The 22,266-nt window shown below is 39.3% G+C and overlaps 1 protein-coding gene across 1 annotated transcript in view; it reads left to right on the top strand.

Moving 5' to 3' along the window:
* Positions 1–22,266, top strand: part of LOC118598111 (plexin-C1-like) — a 44,982-nt gene that overhangs the window by 6,747 nt on the left and 15,969 nt on the right. Inside the window, exons 5-14 of the mRNA XM_036210364.1 lie at positions 1,303–1,408; positions 1,477–1,627; positions 2,608–2,710; positions 2,792–2,867; positions 5,208–5,246; positions 5,359–5,486; positions 6,864–7,043; positions 11,513–11,618; positions 13,523–13,693; positions 13,772–13,939. Coding sequence (XP_036066257.1) covers positions 1,303–1,408; positions 1,477–1,627; positions 2,608–2,710; positions 2,792–2,867; positions 5,208–5,246; positions 5,359–5,486; positions 6,864–7,043; positions 11,513–11,618; positions 13,523–13,693; positions 13,772–13,939 — 1,228 coding nt within the window. The remainder of the gene's footprint in view (positions 1–1,302; positions 1,409–1,476; positions 1,628–2,607; positions 2,711–2,791; positions 2,868–5,207; positions 5,247–5,358; positions 5,487–6,863; positions 7,044–11,512; positions 11,619–13,522; positions 13,694–13,771; positions 13,940–22,266) is intronic.

Genomic DNA, 22,266 nt, shown 5'->3' with positions numbered 1-22,266 from the left:
TGCTGAAGACAGGCTTAGATGGAGGAAACTGATTCGCTGTGGCGACCCCTGAAGGGAAAAGCCCAAAGGAAAAGAAGAAGAAGAAGTGCCCCCTGGGAAGCAAACCCAGGTTTTCTGCTCGCCAGCCCTACACCCAACCAACTGAGTCATCCGGCTACCTAATGCTGCCACAAACTATTATTTTAGTAGTCGACTAATCACCACATACTTTTTTCAAATTAGTTGATGAATCAAATCATGCGTAAGTGGATGTAAAGAACACATCTTAACCATCATTAGCTTTAAACTAACTAAAAGCTAGATATGTAGCATTACCTGTGATAATGCGAGTGTGAATGCTGTAAGCTGAATGTGGCCGCTAAAGATGCCAGTTAGCTGAAAAGGCTGAAGCTGAAAGCTTGCTAAAATATTAGCTTAACACAAAATTAGCCAAAATACTGGAAACATGTCTAAATTAGCCAAAGCAGCTAGCATGATACTAAAATGTTAGCTTAACTCCAAATTAGCTAAAATACAGGAAGCATCTCTAAATGAGCTAAAAACAGCTAGCATAATGCTGAAAACAAAAGCTAAACTTTAATTTAACACAGTGAAAGTGTGATTGAGTACGGAATGGAGCAGGAGAATCACTATAGTGTGAATGTTACTAAGCTATCACACTATAAAGACATTAAAGATGATAGTTAATCAAACTTTTAATGAATCATGTAGCCTCTGTCCTTCATTAGTTTATGGTATCAAAACAAGATTAAATGAAATGAGCCTGGCATCTGAAACAAAGGAACTATTTTTCACAAAAGATCAATTTTTTGCTCTCACTGACTCAAATATCAAAAATGTGGATTTTTTTTAGTGCTGAACACTTACAACTTTGTTCAACTTTACTAAACTCTGACTCCATATAATATAAAGTTACGACTAATCAACTATTAAATTAGTCGCAAAATATTTTAAAATTTTATTAGTTGTCGATTAGTCGATGAATTGTGGCAGCCCTACAGCCACCATCCCACATAGTACCATTTAAAAGCATAAAAATGTTCCCAACTGAACTTCATTACTCAGGAGCATCCTATCATGGAGCATACAGGACTTCACTAAGGTCATGATGATGATTTCAAACACCTGTGTTCATAGAAGTGATTGAAACACCTTTGAAGAGGCAATTAAAAGACAACGTGTTGTAGTTTTTCACAAAGCGGACTTGGTTTTGATTTAGTAAAGTATTCAATGAAAAATATTATTGTGTGCTGTTCTCCGAGCTTGAATTTTGATCAAGATCTCATGACCGTCTTCTTCCAGGTGCACGTTTGAGGTGGACTGTGACAATTCAAACTGGTTATCCATCTCTGGAAAACCTCAAAAGAAAATGGTTACCCACAAAGCTGTGATGGAGACGACTGGAGAGGTCAGTAACTAACTGCATCTGCACCATTTTCATCACCATTTTGTTTCTCATGTTCTTTTCTATTCCAGATTAAACTGGTCGTCCAGATACACATGGCTGCTGGAGAAAATGTTAAATCCAGCTTTACCTGTCGTTTCTCTCAGCCTCTGGACAACATTAAATCCCTATCACAGTTCCCACAATGCACCCTCTCCCTCCCTAACCTTTCCCTTGTTGAGGGTGAGTAGAAGACAGTTTTCCTGCTGGATGATGGCTGTGCCTCCTCACATCAGTGTGATCATATAGTCTCTGGCCGTCGTTGCAGCATGATTTGTCCTGCACTCATTGAAAAGAGAAATATATTTAGAGTTGTGCGTAAATAATGAATCACTCATTTTCATGACACCAGCTGTAATACATGTCATCTTTGATCACTATTTTGATTTCATATCAGTAAGTATTTTTTTTTTCAACTTCAGTGATGAAGACAGTCGTATCATCAGCAAACTGAGCTTCAGGTGTCTGCAGTGTAAACATGTAAAAGTGAGGAAGAGCAGAGGCAAGGAAAACTATTTTTGTGGTCCCATTGTTAAGAAATAGAGTAAAGGAGATGTTGATGCCAGTATTCATAAGCCGTGCCCTCCTGTTGAAGAAATCAATTGACCAAATGGTTGATGTTTTAGAGCTTGACGCGTTTGCATGTTTTGGGTTTCATATGGTCAGTTGCTGGTCTTGTCTGGTGGTATCTGGACAGTTCTGGTTATCGTTAAATGTTCTGTTAAATGTGAGAAACTAGATTTGTTTGACTTTTGCCTGCAGTGTGAAAGCATAATCCTGCTTACTATTGTAAATTCACTTTGCAGAAGGAGTTCTAATGGCATCATTTAACCACAGATGCAGAACATGGTTGCTATAGTTTGACCTGTTCAACTTACAAGGAATAATGACGCATTCAGACTGGTGATCTGCACCAAAGTTTGCTTCTGTGGATAAACTTCTTAGTTCAACAAATTTGTAAGGTTACATGAACTCTGGAACAGACCAAGTAAGTCAGGTTCTCATGAGAACTTGGTTCTAATAACCCTCAAACTTATTTTGAATTTGACAGGTTTGACTACCTGTTTAAACCAAGTCTGCTGGATTAGTCCCCTGTGAAAACAAATGTAGTTTATAATAGCTGAACACAGCATAAAGCAAATTCCATAGTTGTTTTTTTACAGGCTCTTTAACTACACTTAACATCATGTTCGGGGAGGTGAGGGTGACGGAACAACTCTATCTCAGAAGCTGCTCTAGGATCCAACAAAACAGAATTCTTTCTTCGTAAGTAAAATTTCCATTGAAAAATATAATATGTCACCTTCAGTGTGAGGATTTCAGCAGCTGTGACTTCTTCCTGTTTAGGTGTCAGGATTGTCTCAGAGCTGGGTGTGTGTGGACAAACGACCGCTGTTCTTGGGCCAGTGATGGAGACCAGAATGTAATTATGCATCTTTTATTTCACTGTTAAGGTGTTTGCATGTGGCTGGCATGTTTTTCTGTGTTAACATTAGACCAAAAATCTTAATGATTTCTGATAAAAAAAGACATTGGTTTAATTGTCTCATACACTAATGGATGTTGACGGTGTTGGCTATAAAACTTGATGTATCTTTTAGAAAAAAGTTGAATCATCAATAAATTAAGTTTATTAAACTCAAACAAGGTCATAGTGTGACATCGACAGATGATTGGTGCAGTGTCTGCTTGTTGTACTGGTCCGTAGTGGTGAAAAGGGAGTTGAATGAAAAGGCAAAGTTCCAGAACTCACCAATGGTCACGAGCTTTGGGCCATGAAAGAACAAGGTCCCAGGAACAAGCGACTGAAATTAGTTTCGTTGTGGCTGGGCGCTCCCTTACAGATAGAGTGAGGAGCTTGATCGTCTGGAGGGAGCTCAGAGTAGGGGTAGATACCAGGGATGTCCCTATCCGATCACGTGATCGGAAATCAGACGCGATCACGTGGTTGATGACTCAATCAAATTCGGACTTCGTTGTCCGATCAGGATGGAATATTTCATTTATTCTTATTATGATTAGCACTTTATATTTCAAGCTTATTATTCCAGATAAATACTCTACTAGAAGTCTGCATGTCATGAACAGATCACAAAATGTTATTCCCGGAAAACACAGCAGAAAACGGCAGCATCTCAAGCAGAAGGCTAACGTAAACAATTCAGTCAAGCTAGCTAGTAGATCACAGATTCAGACTTCTGGGATCAATAACTCTTTTAAAAACACTTTAAACTGACAGCAAGTGTCTATATTGGTTTGTCCCAACTCAAACAACAACCTCTAAAGGTATTTCAACAGAAAAAGACAAAGTTTTTGTTTCTTTTTAATGCTAAGATTTTCGTGCTGCAGATAGACGGCTAAACAGCAGCTGCTAACTGTGCTAAGCTAACTGCTAGCGCCGTGATTGAACTCCTTAGGACCCGAGCTGTCCTTTGATATGCCTGTTTGATTTATCTGACAGAGAAATAACAGTTAAGAAAATTAACTACTGTGGTAATAAAACAGAAAATGTGATGTCTTAAGAACATAAAAAGAAGCACATATTCTTAAAAGAAACAAATAAATGAAAACTAATAAATTAAAACTAATAATGATATCAGCTATTCATTCATCAAATTTTATGCTAAAACAAAATCATAATTTATTTTTAATAATTTTAAATGAGGACAGGAATCACATTTGGTCAAAAATGTTCAATAGCTCTAAAGATATTAAAGCTAAAGTCACTAAACTTTCTCACATGACTAATTATCACTTATATAACAAGAAAATTGTATTTTTTTTCTAGTTTATATTTGCTGTATTTTTACTTGTTTATTAAAGCTACGTCACAGAAGTGTTTTAAGTTTTTAATGATAAAAGAAGGTTATTGAAATATAAACGAGTGACAACACAAATCTGTTTCTTCATTTTATTCATGTTATAAATGTTTTATAAAAGTATCGGATCGGGACTCGGTATCGGCAGATACACAAAATCAAATAACTCGGCATCGGGCCCAAAAAAACCTGATCAGGACATCCCTAGTAGATACCAAAACTTAGTCCCAGGTTGGTACTGGTGCGACGTGTATAGTACCACATAAAAATGCCGATTTTGGTGCTTCATGTTGGTGTTTTGCCATTATTTTAACTTGTGGACGGGTGAGGCCTTGAGCTTCATTCAAAATGTTGACTGTGAAGCGAGCGTCGGTTTTGTTGTACAGCAGATTCTGATTCAGCCATCTGATTAGGAAGAATGACATGTACAATTTTCAGAAAAAAGGCCAACGTCGGGGTGACGAGCGGTGAAATATGTATCTGTTTCACAGTTATAATGCTTAAATCGGTTCAAGAAACAATACTCAAAAATGTATATTAAATAAACAGATCCAACCGTTAAAATGTAAAAACCAAAGACCGTAAAAAATACTCTTTTAGTGTTAATCTTCTGGTTTCTGTGTCTGCAGAAAACGCTTTGTTTTTGCTTCTACTTGGTTTAAGTTTACTTTTTTTTTCCTGCACAATGCTTTGAATGAGTCAGCACTTCTAAAAGCTCTTTAAGATCTTTGTGGCTTTCCTCGTGTAAATTATATTCAGTCTCTTAATGAAAAAAGACTGATGTAATCGCTTTAAATTACATTTAATGATCAAAGTTTTTGTTATATTTTTGCATACTGTTACACATTTCTAAGCAGAGGACTTTAAGTTCCTCTTTTTATTGTGCCTCAAAGAATATGAGGTAAAGCTGCTGCATCAACTGATGTCCCATCTTCTTTCTGCAGGACAGTGTTTGCCCAAAAACCTCATCAAACCTTGTTTCTGTGAGTTTCAAAATCAATTCTTGCATGCTGTGAAGTTCATTTGAATGTATCCAGTCATCATCAATCAAGTGGAATGCATTAAAGCCTTGTGTTTTGTCTGTTTTGTTGTCAGAGTCCTGTGATCTCTTCCATCACTCCCAGCAATGTGTCTTTCCATGGCAGAAACCGGGCGGTTCTGTCCGGCCAAAACCTTCATGATGTGATTGGAGTGAGGATCCAGACAGACTGTAACCAACCCGAGTGAGTCCGTCTGCTGTGGAGGGGAGACCCCTTTGACTCTCAATTGCAAACAATGTGAAAAAAAATGGATTATGTTTCATGGGAAAACCTGACATTTCCAGCTTTTAGAGGAGACAGTTTTATGTAATTCAATTTTGAGTAGAACACAATGTGTTCAATTTGTTTAAATTTTAGGTAGCCAAGTGATTAGAAGCTGAATGATGCTAAAGCTGCTTAATAAAGTATAATCTTTTTAGGCCACTAAAGAATAAATGTGCTGCAATTTTTGCTAAATTATCTAAACACAGTTTGGAACTTAAAAAAAAGCTGCATAACAAAAAAATCCACTTTTCCTGTAAAATACACATAAATAAAATATTTTTTCATGATGTTATTTTAAAATACCTAATTAAAAAATAAAAGGGAACTAAACAGTGTGCTATGTTAGTAAATTAGGGGAAGAAACTCCTCAAACAGCTTCAAGGAATACAGATGGTTACAAAGTATGGCATCAGATGAGAGAATTCTAGAAGGAAGCAGAATTAAAGCTACAGAATAAATGCTGAATCTGTAAGTTGTTAAAGTTACTGGTGAGCATCCAGCAGTTGGTTTTCAACAAGCATGTTTTTTTGTGACAAAAAACCCATAACAAGCCAACCAGGAAAAAAAAAGAATTTGTTTTTTCTTATTACCTTGGGTGACTGATCCACAAAATCAATGTTTTTAAAAATGTGTTTTTCAAATGTGCTCTACCATTTGGTTGAGCAGGAAGTTGTGGGTTACATTTTGCTAAATTGTCCACCCCCAACCTGAGAGTTACTTAAAACGGCAGCATAGACACAAAGACCACAAGCATTTCATACCGTGGTCAAAGTGAGGCTGCTGGTTGGTGGTTCATTACTGGCATCTTGACTGTTTCAGGAAGTTGAACAACTTTATTGAAGTTCTCTTCCTACACTTTGTTCGAAACGTTAAAAACTAAAATGTATGAAATCATTGACAATTAAAAGACTTTTTTTTTTTCTTGTCATAGAGTGTAGGAAGTTAAAAACAGGCAGATGGGGAAAAATTCTCAAAACTTTGGTAATGTTTTAACTTTGTTAAAAGTATTTTTAATTGACCTCTGTTTAATCAGAACACTTACTATGAGTATTATTATGAGTTAATGGGATTGTGATGTTTACAATAAAGTTATTTCTATGAAAAAACAAACTTGTAGTAAAAATGTATTTGATTATTAATCAAATGTATTTTATACATTTAGTTAAAAATGACAAGAAAACTCTATGTTATAAGATGAAAGTGGGAGATGATACAGTGGTTTTATGTTTTCAGTTTTTTCCATGCAGATGATATTGCTGAGTTTTTCTTCACTCTGCTTCTCTTGACTCCACTCAGATCTCCAGTCAGGAACAACAATGGCGTGAACTTGACATTCAACATTCCCAGCTCTGAAACGAAAGGCCAGGCCAAAGTGTGTGTTCTCCTACCAGACGGAAGCTGCCATGGCAACGCAACAATCACCTACAAGTCGGAACCAGTCTGCAGAGACATTTCACCCAGAATCTCCTGGATGAGGTCTTTGAGAGATTTCATTTATCTTAGACTAATTATGTGCTCTTTCACCAACAAAAGGAGATTTATAGTTTCTTCCACTTAACCTTTAGGAACTCTCTCAGTTTCAGGTCAAGGGTCATTTGAGAAAGCCACTTCCTAAACTTGACATCTTTCCTACAGACCACTTCTTCTTTCTCTTCAGTGACTAAAAGTCTCCTTTTGTCTTGTGTGTACTTAGCAGGACAGATAGGGCAAAGCTAAAAAAATTTGAGGAGGCTTAAGTACTATTTAATAACAAAAGGCAGAAATCCGGGACCGGGCTGTGGGGGCAACAGTCTAAGCAAAGATACCCAGATTTCCCTCTAATCAACCACTTCCTCCAGCTCCTCTGTGGGGACCCCGAGGCATTCCCAGGCTGCCCGAGAGACATCATCTCTCCAGCGTGTCCTGGGTCCTCCCCGGGGCCTCCGCATAGTGGGGCATGCCTGGAACCTCCTCAGGGGGTGTCCAGGCATCCAGATGAGATGTCCTATCCCACCTCAACTGGCTCCTCTTGATGTGGAACAGAAGTGGCTCTACTCCGTGCTGCTTCTGGGTGGCTAAGCTTCTCCTCCTAACTCTAAGGAGAGCCCAGACACCCTCCAGAGGAAGCTCATTCAGCCGTTTGTATCTGGGATCTGGTTCTTTCTGTCATGATCCAGATACTGGAATGAAGATCGACCAGTAAATTGAGAGCTTTTTGGCTCAGCTCTCTCTTTATCACAACAGACTGGTACAGTGACCGGATAACGACAGACTCCGCTAAAATCCGCCTGTCGATCTCAAGCTCTAATCTTCTATCACTCATGAACAAGACCCCAAGATATTTAAACTCCTCCACCTGAGGCAGGAGCACTCCACCCACCGAGAGAGGACAAACTACCTTTCTCCGGTCGATAACCATGGCCTCAGACTTAGTGGTGCAGACCCTCATCCCAGCTGCTTCACACTCGGCTGCAAACCGCTCCAATACATGCTGGAGGTCCTGGCTTGATGGACCCAACAGAACAACATCATCTGCAAAGAGCAGAGAGGAACTCCTGTGGTCCCCAAACCAGATCCCCACCGGACCCTGGCTGCTCCTGGAGATTCTGTCCATAAAGACTATGAACAGAACCAGGAATAAAGTGCAGCCCTGCTGGAATCCAACATGTACCTGGAACAGGTCTGACTTACCGCCAGCTATGTGAACCAAGCTCCTACTCCAGTCATACAGAGACTGGACCGCCCTCGGTTAGATTCCCTGGACCCCGTACTCCCAGAGCACCTTCCACAGAACACCACGGGGGATGTAGTAGGCAGCTGACCTGGGGGTTCATGAGTAAGCCACACCAGCTCACCACCTCTCACCATGCACAACTCTAGAATGGTAGAAGTCCAGCCCCCAGTGAGGGACTGAGTCTCAGAGGTAGAGCTGTGTGTGGAGGTGAGCCCAACTACATCGAGCCAGTACCTCTCAACCTCTTGCACAAGCTCAGGCTTTTTCCTTGCCAGAGATGTGGTGTAACATGTCCCATAACAAAGCTCCATGACTGAAGTTTGGGCCGCTGAGGCACCTTCCTTTGACTGCCACCTAAACCACATTGCACCGGCCCCTTTTGACCTCTCCTACAGGTGGTGGGCCCACTGGAGAGCGATCCCATGTCATTCCTTCAGGCTGTACCTAACCGGGGCCTGTGGGAGGCCCGTGCCTGTGAGCCCTGACCCCCGGCCTGGCTACAGGGTGGGGCCCCGGTGACGCCAATCCCGGCGACATTCCAAATCTTTGTCGAACTTCTCATAGAGGGGTTCTGAACTTTGTTTTTTTTTTTTTGTCTACCATGGGAGACCCTACCAGGGCAAAAGCCCTAGACAGCATCACTTGAGCACTCAAACCCCCTCCACATCATTAAGGTGGTACCAAAAGCCTCAAATAAACATTTCAAAACAAGTATACAGTCTATACCAGATGACTCAGACTCCAGGCCTTGAAGGTCGGCGTCCACTAATCAGGTATTTTTTTTTATCATTTAGAAGCTACAATGACCAGAAAACATGTAGGACTCTGGCCCTCCTGGCCTGAAGTTTGACACCTACTGCATGATTTATACCAGGGTTGTCCAAAGCCAGGGCTTGAGGGCCAGCCCCCTGCCTTATCTGCTGCTGATTACCTGGATCAGGAGTGTTAAGCCAATAAGGAGCTGGCAGGTTGGTTGGAAAACATGTAGTACACCGGCCCTCGAGGCCGGGACTTGGGCTCCTCTGATCTGTACAATCATCAGTGCAGTGTTGGCAACAGCCTAAAACTAACCAAATTGATCACAAGACACCAAAACTGAGGACTCAAAAAGAAACCATAAAACACCTCTCAAACAAATCAACTGCACACCACTCCAAGGAGAACCACAGGAGAGTGGGTGGTACCCTCCATGAGAAGTAAAGCAAAGGGAATGAAGATAATAAACAAATGAGCATAGACACATAGAATTTACAGGGGTATGTTTAATTTTCATCAGTCCTACAAAAAGGGTAGAAATAGGTCCGAAGAATGTTAACAATCCTTTTGTTGCTTTGTTCCTTAGTAAAAACTATAAATGTTCAACATTGTTTTGGGATCTTTACATTTTTACCTGAAGAATTCTCCATTATGTTTTTGTAGAATCAGATAAAGTTTGTCTATGACAGGGTACTGAGAAATGAGCAGTAGTCTCTATGAAGAAATGTAGAACAGCAGAGAAGTAGAGTTGTTCGAGAGCTGGAAGACAGTGGTGAGATGTGCTGTAGATATGACAGAAGGGTTCAAGGAGGCGGTGTGACACCACCAAGGACCATCTCCTTGTTTGCTGTGGTGAAGGACTGACAGACAGATGAGGTTACACAGGAGTCCCTGTGGATCATGATGTTTGCAGATGACAATGAGATCTGTAGTTGGAGCTAGTGAAGGAACATCTAAAGAGGTGGAGGTTTTCTCTGGAGAGGAGGAGGAAGGTCAGCTCCACAAGGTCAGGGTATCTGTGTATAAATGAAAAGAACTCAAGTGGAGCAGTAAAGTTTCAGGGAACAGAGATGGAGAAGGTGAAGACTTTAAGTTCTTAGGGTCAACAGTCCAGGACAAAGAGGGAAAGAGGTGAAGAGGCATATGCTAGCAGGTTTAAACAGGTGGAGGAAGGTTTTGAATTTGATGTGTGACTAAAGAGTGTTTGTATGAATGAAAGGGAAGTTATAGAAGACTGTGGTGAGAGAGAGCAGCTATGTTGGTTTGGAGACTGAGAAAGAGACAAGAGGTAGAGCTGGAGGCAGCAGAGATGATGCTGCTATGGCTCACTTTGGAGTGACCAGGATGGATCAGGAATTAATTCATCAGAGGAACAGATCATGGTTGATGTCCTGGATATAAATACAGATTGAGATGGTTAAGACACATTGAGAGGAGGAACAGTGATGATGTCGGCAAAATAATGCAGAGATTGGAGCTACCAGGAAGTAGGAAAAGAAGACCAAAGACAAGGTTCATGGATGTTGACAAGGAGAACTAGTGGGTGTTTGTTGTGAACAAGGATGGAAAGGATATGGTTAGATGGAGGCAGATGGTTTACTGTGCCAACCCTAAAGGGAGATACATTAAAGAAAAGAAGACAGTCATTACTAAAGACGTATGTCTTCTCAGGTGTAAAAAGTGAGCTGACACAGGCATGAAGTGCCACCCAATAATATGAGAGAGATTTAGGTTATCCCACTTAATCAGGGTCACTTTACCGGTTCTGGATTTGACCCCTTTTATCCTCTCTGAGCTTTTTCAATAATTTTTAAATACATTAAAGTCATACAGTTAGATCAAAAAATGCAGTAAAAGAACTAACTCTCAAACCAATGCACTACCACCACCAACATGAACCAGTTATAGAGAGCTAGATCCATCTGGGTTTACATGTGGTTTGTCAGGAATAAGTTATTGGACCAAAGAGAGGTCGAATCAAAATCATGAAGCCTCTTTAACAAACTTTAAACAATGAGTGAATAACTAAACGGCCGAGCCTAAACATGAAGAGATTAAGGAGAAAATCCTATATTTCTTTACATGGTTCAACCAAACTAGGATCTAGTATTTTAGATGTTTACCAGAAGGACAGTTTTGTTTTTGTTCTATTTTATGCAAATATATAATACTTTTGTAATCATAATCTTATCCATCATCAAAAGCTTAGAACCTCTTTGTGCAAACCCTAAAGTTTGCATGAAAATCAAAATCTACAGATTCTGAAATAACTAACAAAGCAGCACAAACAGAGCCACGGTAAGAACCTTACAAAATATGTTTTCTTTTTTTTTTTCTTTTTTTTTTCAAACCAAATCAGAATGTGTCTTCTTGTAATAGAACAATTTAAAGATCAAAGTTATGCTAAGATATGAAAAAGATTTTGGCTCTATTCCGTTTCCTGTCCCCTGATTGGCTGCTTCTTTGTTTTCTGCAGTGGGAAGAGAAAGGTCTCACTCAACGGCTCTAATTTGGAATTAGTGGAGCATCTTGCATACATCGACCCTTCACAAGTGTTGCATCCTATAAACATCAGCTCTAAGGTGACATTCAAAGTATTAACTACATGTTGTTGAATCAATTGAACACTGTTTCAGATCATTTCAGCCTTAATAGTTTAAATATGCAATATCTAATTTTGTTTTAATTATGTTTTAAAACTGTTTAGCATTGGTGTTAGTTGTCTGAACATTTAATTTTGGTGGGGGACAAATGTACACAATTTGCTGAAATGGCTTTCATATTTGCCAAAAATGCCAAAACATAAAGCACACTTATTCTCCAGAGATTGTAAACAAGTTTTCAAGTTTTATTCCGAGTTAGTGACATACTTTTTGGGGGAAAAAAGCATGGAAAACCTCCCAGCCATGTTTCAGTTTGTGAAAATTAAACTGCATCCACTGCTGCCTGGCAGTAACATCTTGAGAACAAGAAAAAAACATTTTCTAAATCTTAGTAAATTGTAAAAGTGATTGATTGTGTGGCACAAATGACACTGAACTGTGTAAATGCCTATAAAACTAACAGTTCTGAATGATGTCCCTCCTTCCTGTTAGACCTGTTGAGAGGACGTGATATCAGGGTTTAGAAATTACTCTTAAAGAAATTCTGACTGAAACAAAATCATTCATACGTTTTAGAGTACAGCAATGTTTACCTTGGGGCCATTTTGTATTGCAATTTAAATAAAAATGTATCTTGAGTAGGGATGTCCCGATCAGGTTTTTTTGGGCCCGATGCTGAGTTATTTGATTTTGTGTATCTGCCGATACCGAGTCCCGATCCGATACTTTTATATAACATTTAAAACATGAATAAATTGAACAAACAGATTAGTGTTGTTCCTTATTTATATTTCATTATACTTCTTTTATCATTAAAAACTTAAATATAACACTTCTGTGATGTAGCTTTAATAAACAAGTACAAATAGAGCAAATATTAAACAGAAAAGAAATACTATTTTGTTGTTATATAAGTGATAATTAGTCATGTCAGAAAGTTTAGTGACTTTAGCTTTAATATCTTTAGAGCTATTGAACATTTTTGACCAAATATGATTCCTGTCCTCATTTGAAATTCTTAAAAATAAATTATGATTTTGTTTTAGCATAAACTTTACTGAGTGTTCATGAATAGCTGATATCATTACTAGTTTGTTTATTTATTTATTTTTAAGATTATGTGATTATTTTTGAAGTTCTTAAGACATCACATTTTTGGTTTTATTACCACAGTAGTTAATTTTCTTAACTGTTATTTCTCTGTCAAATAAATAAAACAGGCATATCAAAGGACAGCTCGGGTCCTAAGGAGTTAAATCACGGTGCTAGCATGTAGCAGTTAGCAGCTGCTGTTTAGCCATCTGTCTGCAGCATGAAGAGCTTCACATTAAAGAAAAAAAAATACTGTACTTTTCTGTTGGAATACCTTTAGAGGTTGTTGTTTGAGTTATGACAAACCAATAGAGACACTTGCTGTCAGTTTAAAGTGTTTTTAAAAGAGTTATTGGTCCTGGAAGTTAGCTTTCTAGCTAGCTTTGTTTACGCCATCCTTTTGCTTGAGCTGCTGCCGTTTTCTGGTGATGACATTTTGTGATCTTTTCCTGACATGCAGACTTGGAGTAGAGTATTTATCCGTAATGATAAGATTAAATATAAAGCTCTGATCATAATGAGAATAAATGATATATCCGATCCTGATCGGACAAAGGAGTCCGATTTCGATCTAGTCCTCAATCACGTGATTGGGCCCGGTTTTCGATCACGTGATTAGATCGGGAGATCCCTAATCTTGAGTAACGCAAACATTACAATGGGTTTCCTTTAAAAAGTATTGTTTAAAGTCCTTTCGGGGGTTTTATTCATGTCCGTCTTTGTGGCATAAATTTGAGATCGTAGTGATCAACCTTTGCAGTTACCAAAACTATAATTTTCCACTTTTCCAGGCTATTTTCTTCCACACACCTGCATCAACGAAGAATCAGAAGGTCAATATTTATTTGAAAGTGGCAAATAAAACATTGGAATGCCCCCAAAAAATAATCTACCACCCAGATCCAAAGTTCACGAGCTTTGAAGATGCGAGGAAAGGAAATGACGTCCTAGTTATTATTCAAGTAAGGATTTTTTGAACTTGTGAATATCAAGGCATTTGGACATGTGCTGAAAATAATGTATTCTCATTCCTGTTTTAGAAAAAGGTCGACAAGCTGGACATTAAGAAAGAAGAGCTGTCAGTGTGGGGGATCCATGATGAAAAGGAATATCACTGCATCATGGAAGAAAAGGAACGCAGCAACGAGACAGATTATTTCATCTGTGAGATCAAAAACGCTGAAAGCATCAACTTTAAACAGTTGAAGGTAAACTTGTAGATAAGAAACAAAAAACTGATTGGATTTGAGACTCTCAAGATAATATTTCATCCCTTTAATACCAGAGATCTTGCTGGGAAAGCAAAATAACAAAATGCTCTTGAAACTACTGCAACTTTTTGACCATTTAATTAATGTAATTTCAACAATTTTTTAGGAACTGAAAACCTAACGCTTTACTTGCTAAAGTGTTGTATATTGAAAGCTTGTCTTTTCTGTGTCAGAATTTAGTTTGTGTTATTCTGTACCACTGTAAAGTGTTGCATATCAGGATTGGGCTGTCCAGCGCCTGCTGTAATTTACTAGTTAGAATTTGGAGTGCTTTATCGCTCTAGGATCAGATCATTCTTACTGCAATGGCCTTTCTCTGTTCTGCTATATGTCTGTTTGCTTTTTGCTGTTGTTGAGCCGCCGCCGTAACAGGGATTGACTGCCTGTTTTTAGGTTTGTAGCTCCTCTCTTTGGTTTTTAGTCACAAGTGAGACTCTTGTGATCCCGATATTTTTTTACACGCATCAAGACGACGTGTGAAATTACCCTTTTATTATTTAGACATGAGAGAGGGAGAGAGACTCGTGATTTTATGTGATCCCGATATTTTTAGACACGCATCGAGACGACGTGTGAAACTACTTTTTTATTCTTTAACCACGAGGGAGGAAAAGACTCGTGCATCCCAGTTTAATCCACACACATGGAATAGGTGTGTGAAACTACCCTTTTATTGTTTAGCCACGAGTGGGAACAGAAGCTCGTGCTGTCTGCTTATTGAGATTCACTAAACATAACTATTTAGATACACTCAGTTAGGACTTTAAAAGGCACATGAGATAAACCCATTGTAGATACCACCCAACTACAGTATGTTTATTTATTACAGAATAAAAACACTTAAGATAACCTTTCTACAAGTTCATGACAATTTCAGGCCTAAGTTTTTTATAGGTCTATTTATTTATTCATTTATTTATTTATTTTTAATGTGATACACATACTCCTTGAACACAAAAGAGAAGGTATTTATTTTTATTGATGTCTCTCAGGCTCGCGGGGTCTGGGGCTTACCTGGTTATTGTTAGGTTGTCTTCAGTGGCAGAGGTCAGATGTAAAAAAGAGGGGAAAAAAATCTATTTGGGTATGTCAACCTGTTTATTTATGACAGAAGGCTAAATACAAATGTTATTTTTTGTCCCCCTTATCACCCGTGGGTGAACATGAAGTCTATTATCTATTTTTGTGCCATGACAGGTTGTGCTTTCCTGTTGGAATACGGATCAGAGTAAAACTATGTGATTTCCACCTCAGGTGATGCAGAGACGACGTCGGGTCGAGTAGAGTGCAGAGTGTAGGGTACGGAGGTGCCCCTCTCCCACCGAAGTGGGGAGGAGAGGTCCTCTCCCACCGTCCCGTCGAAGTCTTGAGGAGAAGTCTGTCAAAATTCTTCAGCTCTAGGATAAAGAGATGGTGTTTTTTCATTTTCTCCTCCCCCTCTGCGCTCAGCACAAGGCTCCTTCCTGTCACTGGGGCCCGTTGCTTCCTGTCCTCGTGTGGTTTTGCAGAGGCTGCAGATAGAACATCCTGTTTCTTGAAAGTTTTACACAAGACTTGCTCTTTAGGAGCAGAAAACTGAGCAGAAACAATTTTGACAATTCATCACATACATATAATCATGTATCATATCTATGGTCATATTTTACACTTAACACATCAAGAAACCCTGCATACATGATCTGGGGTTTCAACACTGTCTGGGAATAACAAATAGCTATTGGACTCATTGTGCAGAGATTTCTGCCATCTGTTTCAATGTTTCCTTTTTACAAAGGAACGTCTCATTTGGTCTATAAAAAGTCAGAGCAACCACCAATTCAAATTGACCAGCTCTTTCATTTGCTGTCAACTCTACCTAAAGACCTACCCAATCTACAAAGTGTCTTTGCTTTGAATGCACTTCTTTTCTGTTCTTGCAAAAGAGGTCTTCATGTGACTTCAACATATCTGCATAGTAATTTTAAATTAGATTCGTAACAGAGATTGTTAATTATACTACTTCTGCTTTTATCTGGAAATGTAAAACCAAACCTGGGCCTGAGTTGCAAAACTCTCCAACTCCCAATGATTTCAAATCACTGTCTGGTTTAAATATATTCACCTCAATGTACGCAGTTTACTTCCACAGATAGATATGGTCAGAATCTGGGTTAACTCTACTGGTGAAGATGTTGTAATCATTTCTGAAACTTTGTTAGCAAAATCTATCCTTAATGAAGATATTGGCATACACGGGTTTAATGTTTATCATGCTGAAAAAAGGAGGGGGTGTAGCTATTTATGTCAAAGCAAGATTTAATGCCTCCCCTGTTTTGTCTCAGTCAATCAGCAAACAAAATTTTTGGCAGTGAAAGTAGAAATAAGACCATCTTGTTCGATTACTGTTGCTGGTTGTTATAGACCTCTGTTTACCTCAAGAGACTCTACAGTCTTTGCAACTTCTTCTGACCAAATTAAACTACACTGACTACTACTTTTAGCAGGGGACTTGAACTGGCACTGGTTAACTGCAGCTTCTGATGAATTTAAATCTGCTTGTGACTCAGTTCATCTTACCCGACTAGTCAATTTACCCACCAGGCCTAATCTCAAAAATCCAAAAAACTCTACTTTAATTGATCTAATTTAAACAAATGTCCCTCACAAGTATTCTTTGCTGGGTGTCTTCTGTAATGACTTGAGTGATCACTGTGTAGTAGCTGTGTGTTTAGAAAAACAGAAAAATCCCCAAATGCAAACCAGAAATAGTTTACAATAGTTTTCTTTTAATTTTCTGCCTTTTAGTCCCTCTGAAGTGCAAAAAGCACTTAAAGCATTAGCTTCTAGAAAGTCACCTGGACCAGATTTGATAGAATGTTGTTTTTAAAATATCCTGCAGATTATGTGGCACAGCCACTTTCACTTCTTTTAATCTTTTTATTCAAACCAAATAAATCCCAACTATTCGGAAATCAACCTTTGTATTTCCTTTATTAAAGAGAAGGGATCCTATGGTCTTGCCAAATTACAGATTGATCTCAAATCTGTGTTTTAACTAAAACACTAGAATCTCTTATGTGACCAGTTTAAACAGTTTCTGCATGACAACAATATTGTTGGGGAGGTGGGATTCACACCAGTTCGTTTACGTTTGGCAGAGGACAAGATGCGGTGCCGGTCAGAGCACTGGAAGAAGAAGAAAGGCGACGTGTTCTTCAGCCACAGCCATTTATTAGGAACTCAGGGTGTTCACAGTTTCTGAAATAATAATACATGATGTGACTTAATATAATATGTAAAATAAATACGATAAGAATACAAATAACTAAACATTTACAGCAGTGAAGGCATTTAAAAACAACTATTCTCCTCAGATTTGGGAATAAACCAAAGTTTATGAACCTTTAGTGGCCCCTGCTGGTTGAAAGAAATTCCTACACTCACTCTCACGTGGCATGCAGCTCTGCTTTCCCGTCCCTCACTAGGCAATCAACTTCTAGACTTTCTCTATAGCGGCAAATTTACGTCATAAGTCTCACACGGGCGTATTATAAACTCCACAGGCATAAACCAAACTCCACGCGAGCAAATTGCGTCACACACGGGCATAAACCAAACATCCCACGGACGCTCCTGTGTCCCTGTGCTACACCCGTTTCGGAAGCATTTCTGCGACTGTGTAAGCATTTCTGCGCGTGCGTAACAGCTCCTACGCCTGTGTGTGAAGGACTGGCCCCTCCCGCGCGTAGAAGCATTTCTCCGCGTGTGTGAGCTTCTACGCTCGTGTGGAAAAAAACAAGCCGACAAAACTGGAAATGTCAACCTGTGTGTGATTGGGCCACTCCGCTGTAGTCCCCGCCCCTTGCAGTTGCTGGCGGGGCAAATTCCTCCGCCCATACACAGGAGGTGCGTCATTCGTTTTTCAAAGTAAGATAACATAAAAATAATACATTGACCGTTTTATATTGGGAACAAGTTCAACTAAGAGACCTGAAGAAATCAACGATATCCATAATTTACTAGGTGAGTGTCCATATTTTCCTGTGTGTAAGAAAAAAGTTAAACTCGGTGCTGTCATGCTTAAGTGTTATGTCCGTCCACTTCGCCGGAGATGGTATGTTCCGGTGTAGGTAGCATATGTGCTCGGCCTGTCAGATCGGCTCGGGGGCTTGCTCATAGATGACGTGTAAGATTGTGATTGGTCCGGACTATTAGACCACTGTCACGTGACACGGGGAAGGACACACTTCCGCCATAACAATGCACGGATTCATCCCGAGTAAACAACCGAGGAGGTCCGAACATATACGTTAAGAATCAAGGAATATTTCCAATCAGCCGCAAAAACCTTGACAACGAAATAATCCAATGGAGAGGAATCATCACAGGATAATGATTGTTATTTTAATAGAGAGAAATCAGGCTGGGAAGTCTGAAGTTTGAGCTAGAGTGGGTGCTAGCGAGTAGCATGCTAGCTTGTTGTTGGTCGCACATAAAAAAAAGAAAGTAATTATTCGCACGTTTTTTTCAAAATACATCCTGCCAATGTTGAACTGGTCCCATGGACCGGATGAAGTCCCGCTGCAATATGCAGCGCTCGGTAAACTCGGCGCTCCCATGCGTAAGTGTTATGTCCGTCCACTTCGCCAGAGATGGTATGTTCCGGCCAGCACGGGCCGTTAGCATGTTAGCTAGCAGACCTCAGCATCGTGAGGTTTCCAGCTCAAAATGACGGGGTTTATTGTGGTTTTTCTGGCGAAATTTCTTTGGCAAGTGGGCTCAATCGGGATGGGTTTGGGTTCGATTCGGGAGCTTTTAGTCACTTGTTGAAATGCGTTTAACTGGGGATGATAGGGCGGGGGAGGAGGGTGACGCAACACTCGACTGTAATCATTCACTCGTCGTCATGGAATTTACAGCCTGATAATGATAAAACAAAAATAGGATCACCGTTGGCTCGTGTTTGCAATAATCAGCCACGTAAAGTTACTATATTTTCAACTTTTTTTTTTAAATACCCGGCTTCTTCTACGAAACCACAGCCGTCATTCTGGTACAATAAGCTCACGGCCAGCCGCTAGTGCCACCCCGTGGTAAACATATTACACAACTTGTGATCACAACAGTCCCTCGAGTGCTGTTTATTTGTCTGACTCTTATCATTTTTATCCTCAAAATCTCTTTATTTTTTCACATTTAATCTGAACTAGAAATAAATTAATAGAACGGGAAATAGGCAGACAAATTGGTCTTAATTTTTTACATTGCATCCTAGAGGGGTTTAAATGTAACCAGAATAAATGTGTCAGAACCCTTTTAATGCATGCCTTTTTTTGTGCTCCACACATGACTTTCACCAGGTCATTCTGATTTTTTTATCTTTGCAGTTAGCCTCATTGCTGCTGGAGCCTCTGAGAACACCTGCAAATTTACCTCAATGGTCCACATCTTCTGGTTTAGACGGCGGTTAAGCGGCCCTCTACATTTTTCATTTTCAAGCCTGCAACGTAGAGCAACTCCACATCATTTCCCCATAGTGCATGTGCGAGCTGGATGACCCCACGGTCCATCAGGGTACCACTTTACTGAAAAGAAAGAATGATGAAGGCAGAAGACAATTGGGATCTTGTGATATTAATATTAAAACAATAGATAATTTGATCCATGGATGCATAGACATGTCATATTTGGGGAGGACTTTTAATGTTGGGGTTGTGGAAAATGTCCTTGTAATACATAATTCTGAAAACACCAACTGCTTTTTGGTGTAATCCCAGGTGATATTTGATTTGGTTTTTAATGTTTTGTTGATGTTTCATGTTGTTGATTTTATTTCCTTCCCTTTTTAGTCCCATCTGCCTCTGACGATGGTAATTAAGTGAAGTGGTACCTTGACGGACCGTGGGGTCATCCAGCTCGCACATGCACTATGGGAAGTGAACAATATATGACCCGAAAGATGATCCGAGTTGATAGATGTAGGTGTCTTAGCTTAGATGTTAGCTTAGTTATTGTTCTCCTTAGTCTTAAATTTGTATTTCAGTGTTTGTCTTGTATGTTCCCTCTGTAGGCCAACATTGTCTTTTGATGAGTGTGTTTGTCTCTTCTAATTTTCAATGTTTAACATAAATAGTAAAAATAGAGGAAATATGGGTCAAAGTCAGATCTGTACAACATTGATATATTTTTGAACTACTATACAAAACATCACAAGCATTAACCACTGAGGATTCTGTACATTTGATCTATTTAAAAAAGTATGAACCACTTTAAACAATCACCTGACATGATGGCTGTTTTGCCACAGAGAAAAGGAATGAGGAAAGTGTATTTCACTCATGTCAAGGGAAAAGAATGACTTGAAAATAAACGCTAAAGAAACAACCTGAATATCCTAGTTACAAAGAACAATCTGTCACAACCCACCTATTTTTGACATTTTACGAACCTCATAATCAAGAGTGCATTCCTGCCCACTGAAAAAAGTCTGTAAGAATTTTCGTGGTTAAAGATATTTTCTTTTATAAATAAAGTCATGTTATTACATATATATATATATATATATATATATATATATATATAATTTCCTGCTAGATGTTAAATAAAAATTGTCTTAAAAAAAACAGTTGTCATGTTGGATTTTACTTTGTCAATGAAGAAAATTAAAAATGTAAATAAATACCTCTATGAAATTATCCATAAACTCTCCAGCCTTCTCTAATTTGCTTCACCCTCTTTGGACTTAAGGGAATGAGGACGTTGGTGCTGTGGTAAGTATTGTGTTGCCACTGGACATTTCATCTCATCCTGGTGACCAGTTTCAGACTCCTGACACGGGCCATGTCCACAGTGAAGGATGACAAGATGTGGAGTTGTTCTACGTTGCAGGCTTGAAAATGAAAAATGTAGAGGGCCGCTTAACCGCCGTCTAAACCAGAAGATGTGGACCATTGAGGTAAATTTGCAGGTGTTCTCAGAGGCTCCAGCAGCAATGAGGCTAACTGCAAAGATAAAAAAATCAGAATGACCTGGTGAAAGTCATGTGTGGAGCACAAAAAAAGGCATGCATTAAAAGGGTTCTGACACATTTATTCTGGTTACATTTAAACCCCTCTAGGATGCAATGTAAAAAATTAAGACCAATTTGTCTGCCTATTTCCCGTTCTATTAATTTATTTCTAGTTCAGATTAAATGTGAAAAAATAAAGAGATTTTGAGGATAAAAATGATAAGAGTCAGACAAATAAACAGCACTCGAGGGACTGTTGTGATCACAAGTTGTGTAATATGTTTACCACGGGGTGGCACTAGCGGCTGGCCGTGAGCTTATTGTACCAGAATGACGGCTGTGGTTTCGTAGAAGAAGCCGGGTATTTAAAAAAAAAAGTTGAAAATATAGTAACTTTACGTGGCTGATTATTGCAAACACGAGCCAACGGTGATCCTATTTTTGTTTTATCATTATCAGGCTGTAAATTCCATGACGACGAGTGAATGATTACAGTCGAGTGTTGCGTCACCCTCCTCCCCCGCCCGATCATCCCCAGTTAAACGCATTTCAACAAGTGACTAAAAGCTCCCGAATCGAACCCAAACCCATCCCGATTGAGCCCACCCGCCAAAGAAATTTTGCAAGAAAAACCACAATAAACCCCGTCATTTTGAGCTGGAAACCTCACGATGCTGAGGTCTGCTAGCTAACATGCTAACGGCCCGTGCTGGCCGGAACATACCATCTCTGGCGAAGTGGACGAACATAACACTTACGCATGGGAGCGCCGAGTTTACCGAGCGCTGCATATTGCAGCGGGACTTCATCCGGTCCATGCGACCAGTTCAACATTGGCAGGATGTATTTTGAAAAAAACGTGCGAATAATTACTTTCTTTTTTTTATGTGCGACCAACAACAAGCTAGCATGCTACTCGCTAGCACCCACTTAAGCTCAAACTTCAGACTTCCCAGCCTGATTTCTCTCTATTAAAATAACGATCATTATCCTGTGATGATTCCTCTCCATTGGATTATTTCGTTGTCAAGGCCGAGCACATATGCTACCTACACCGGAACATACCATCTCCGGCGAAGTGGACGGACATAACACTTAAGCATGACAGCACCGAGTTTAACTTTTTTCTTACACACAGGAAAATATGGACACTCACCTAGTAAATTATGGATATCGTTGATTTCTTCAGGTCTCTTAGTTGAACTTGTTCCCAATATAAAACGGTCAATGTATTATTTTTATGTTATCTTACTTTGAAAAACGAATGACGCACCTC

This window comes from Oryzias melastigma, linkage group LG23, assembly GCF_002922805.2.
Source record: "Oryzias melastigma strain HK-1 linkage group LG23, ASM292280v2, whole genome shotgun sequence".
In the NCBI taxonomy this organism is placed as follows: domain Eukaryota; kingdom Metazoa; phylum Chordata; class Actinopteri; order Beloniformes; family Adrianichthyidae; genus Oryzias; species Oryzias melastigma.
This window is presented reverse-complemented; position numbering and strand designations above follow the sequence as displayed.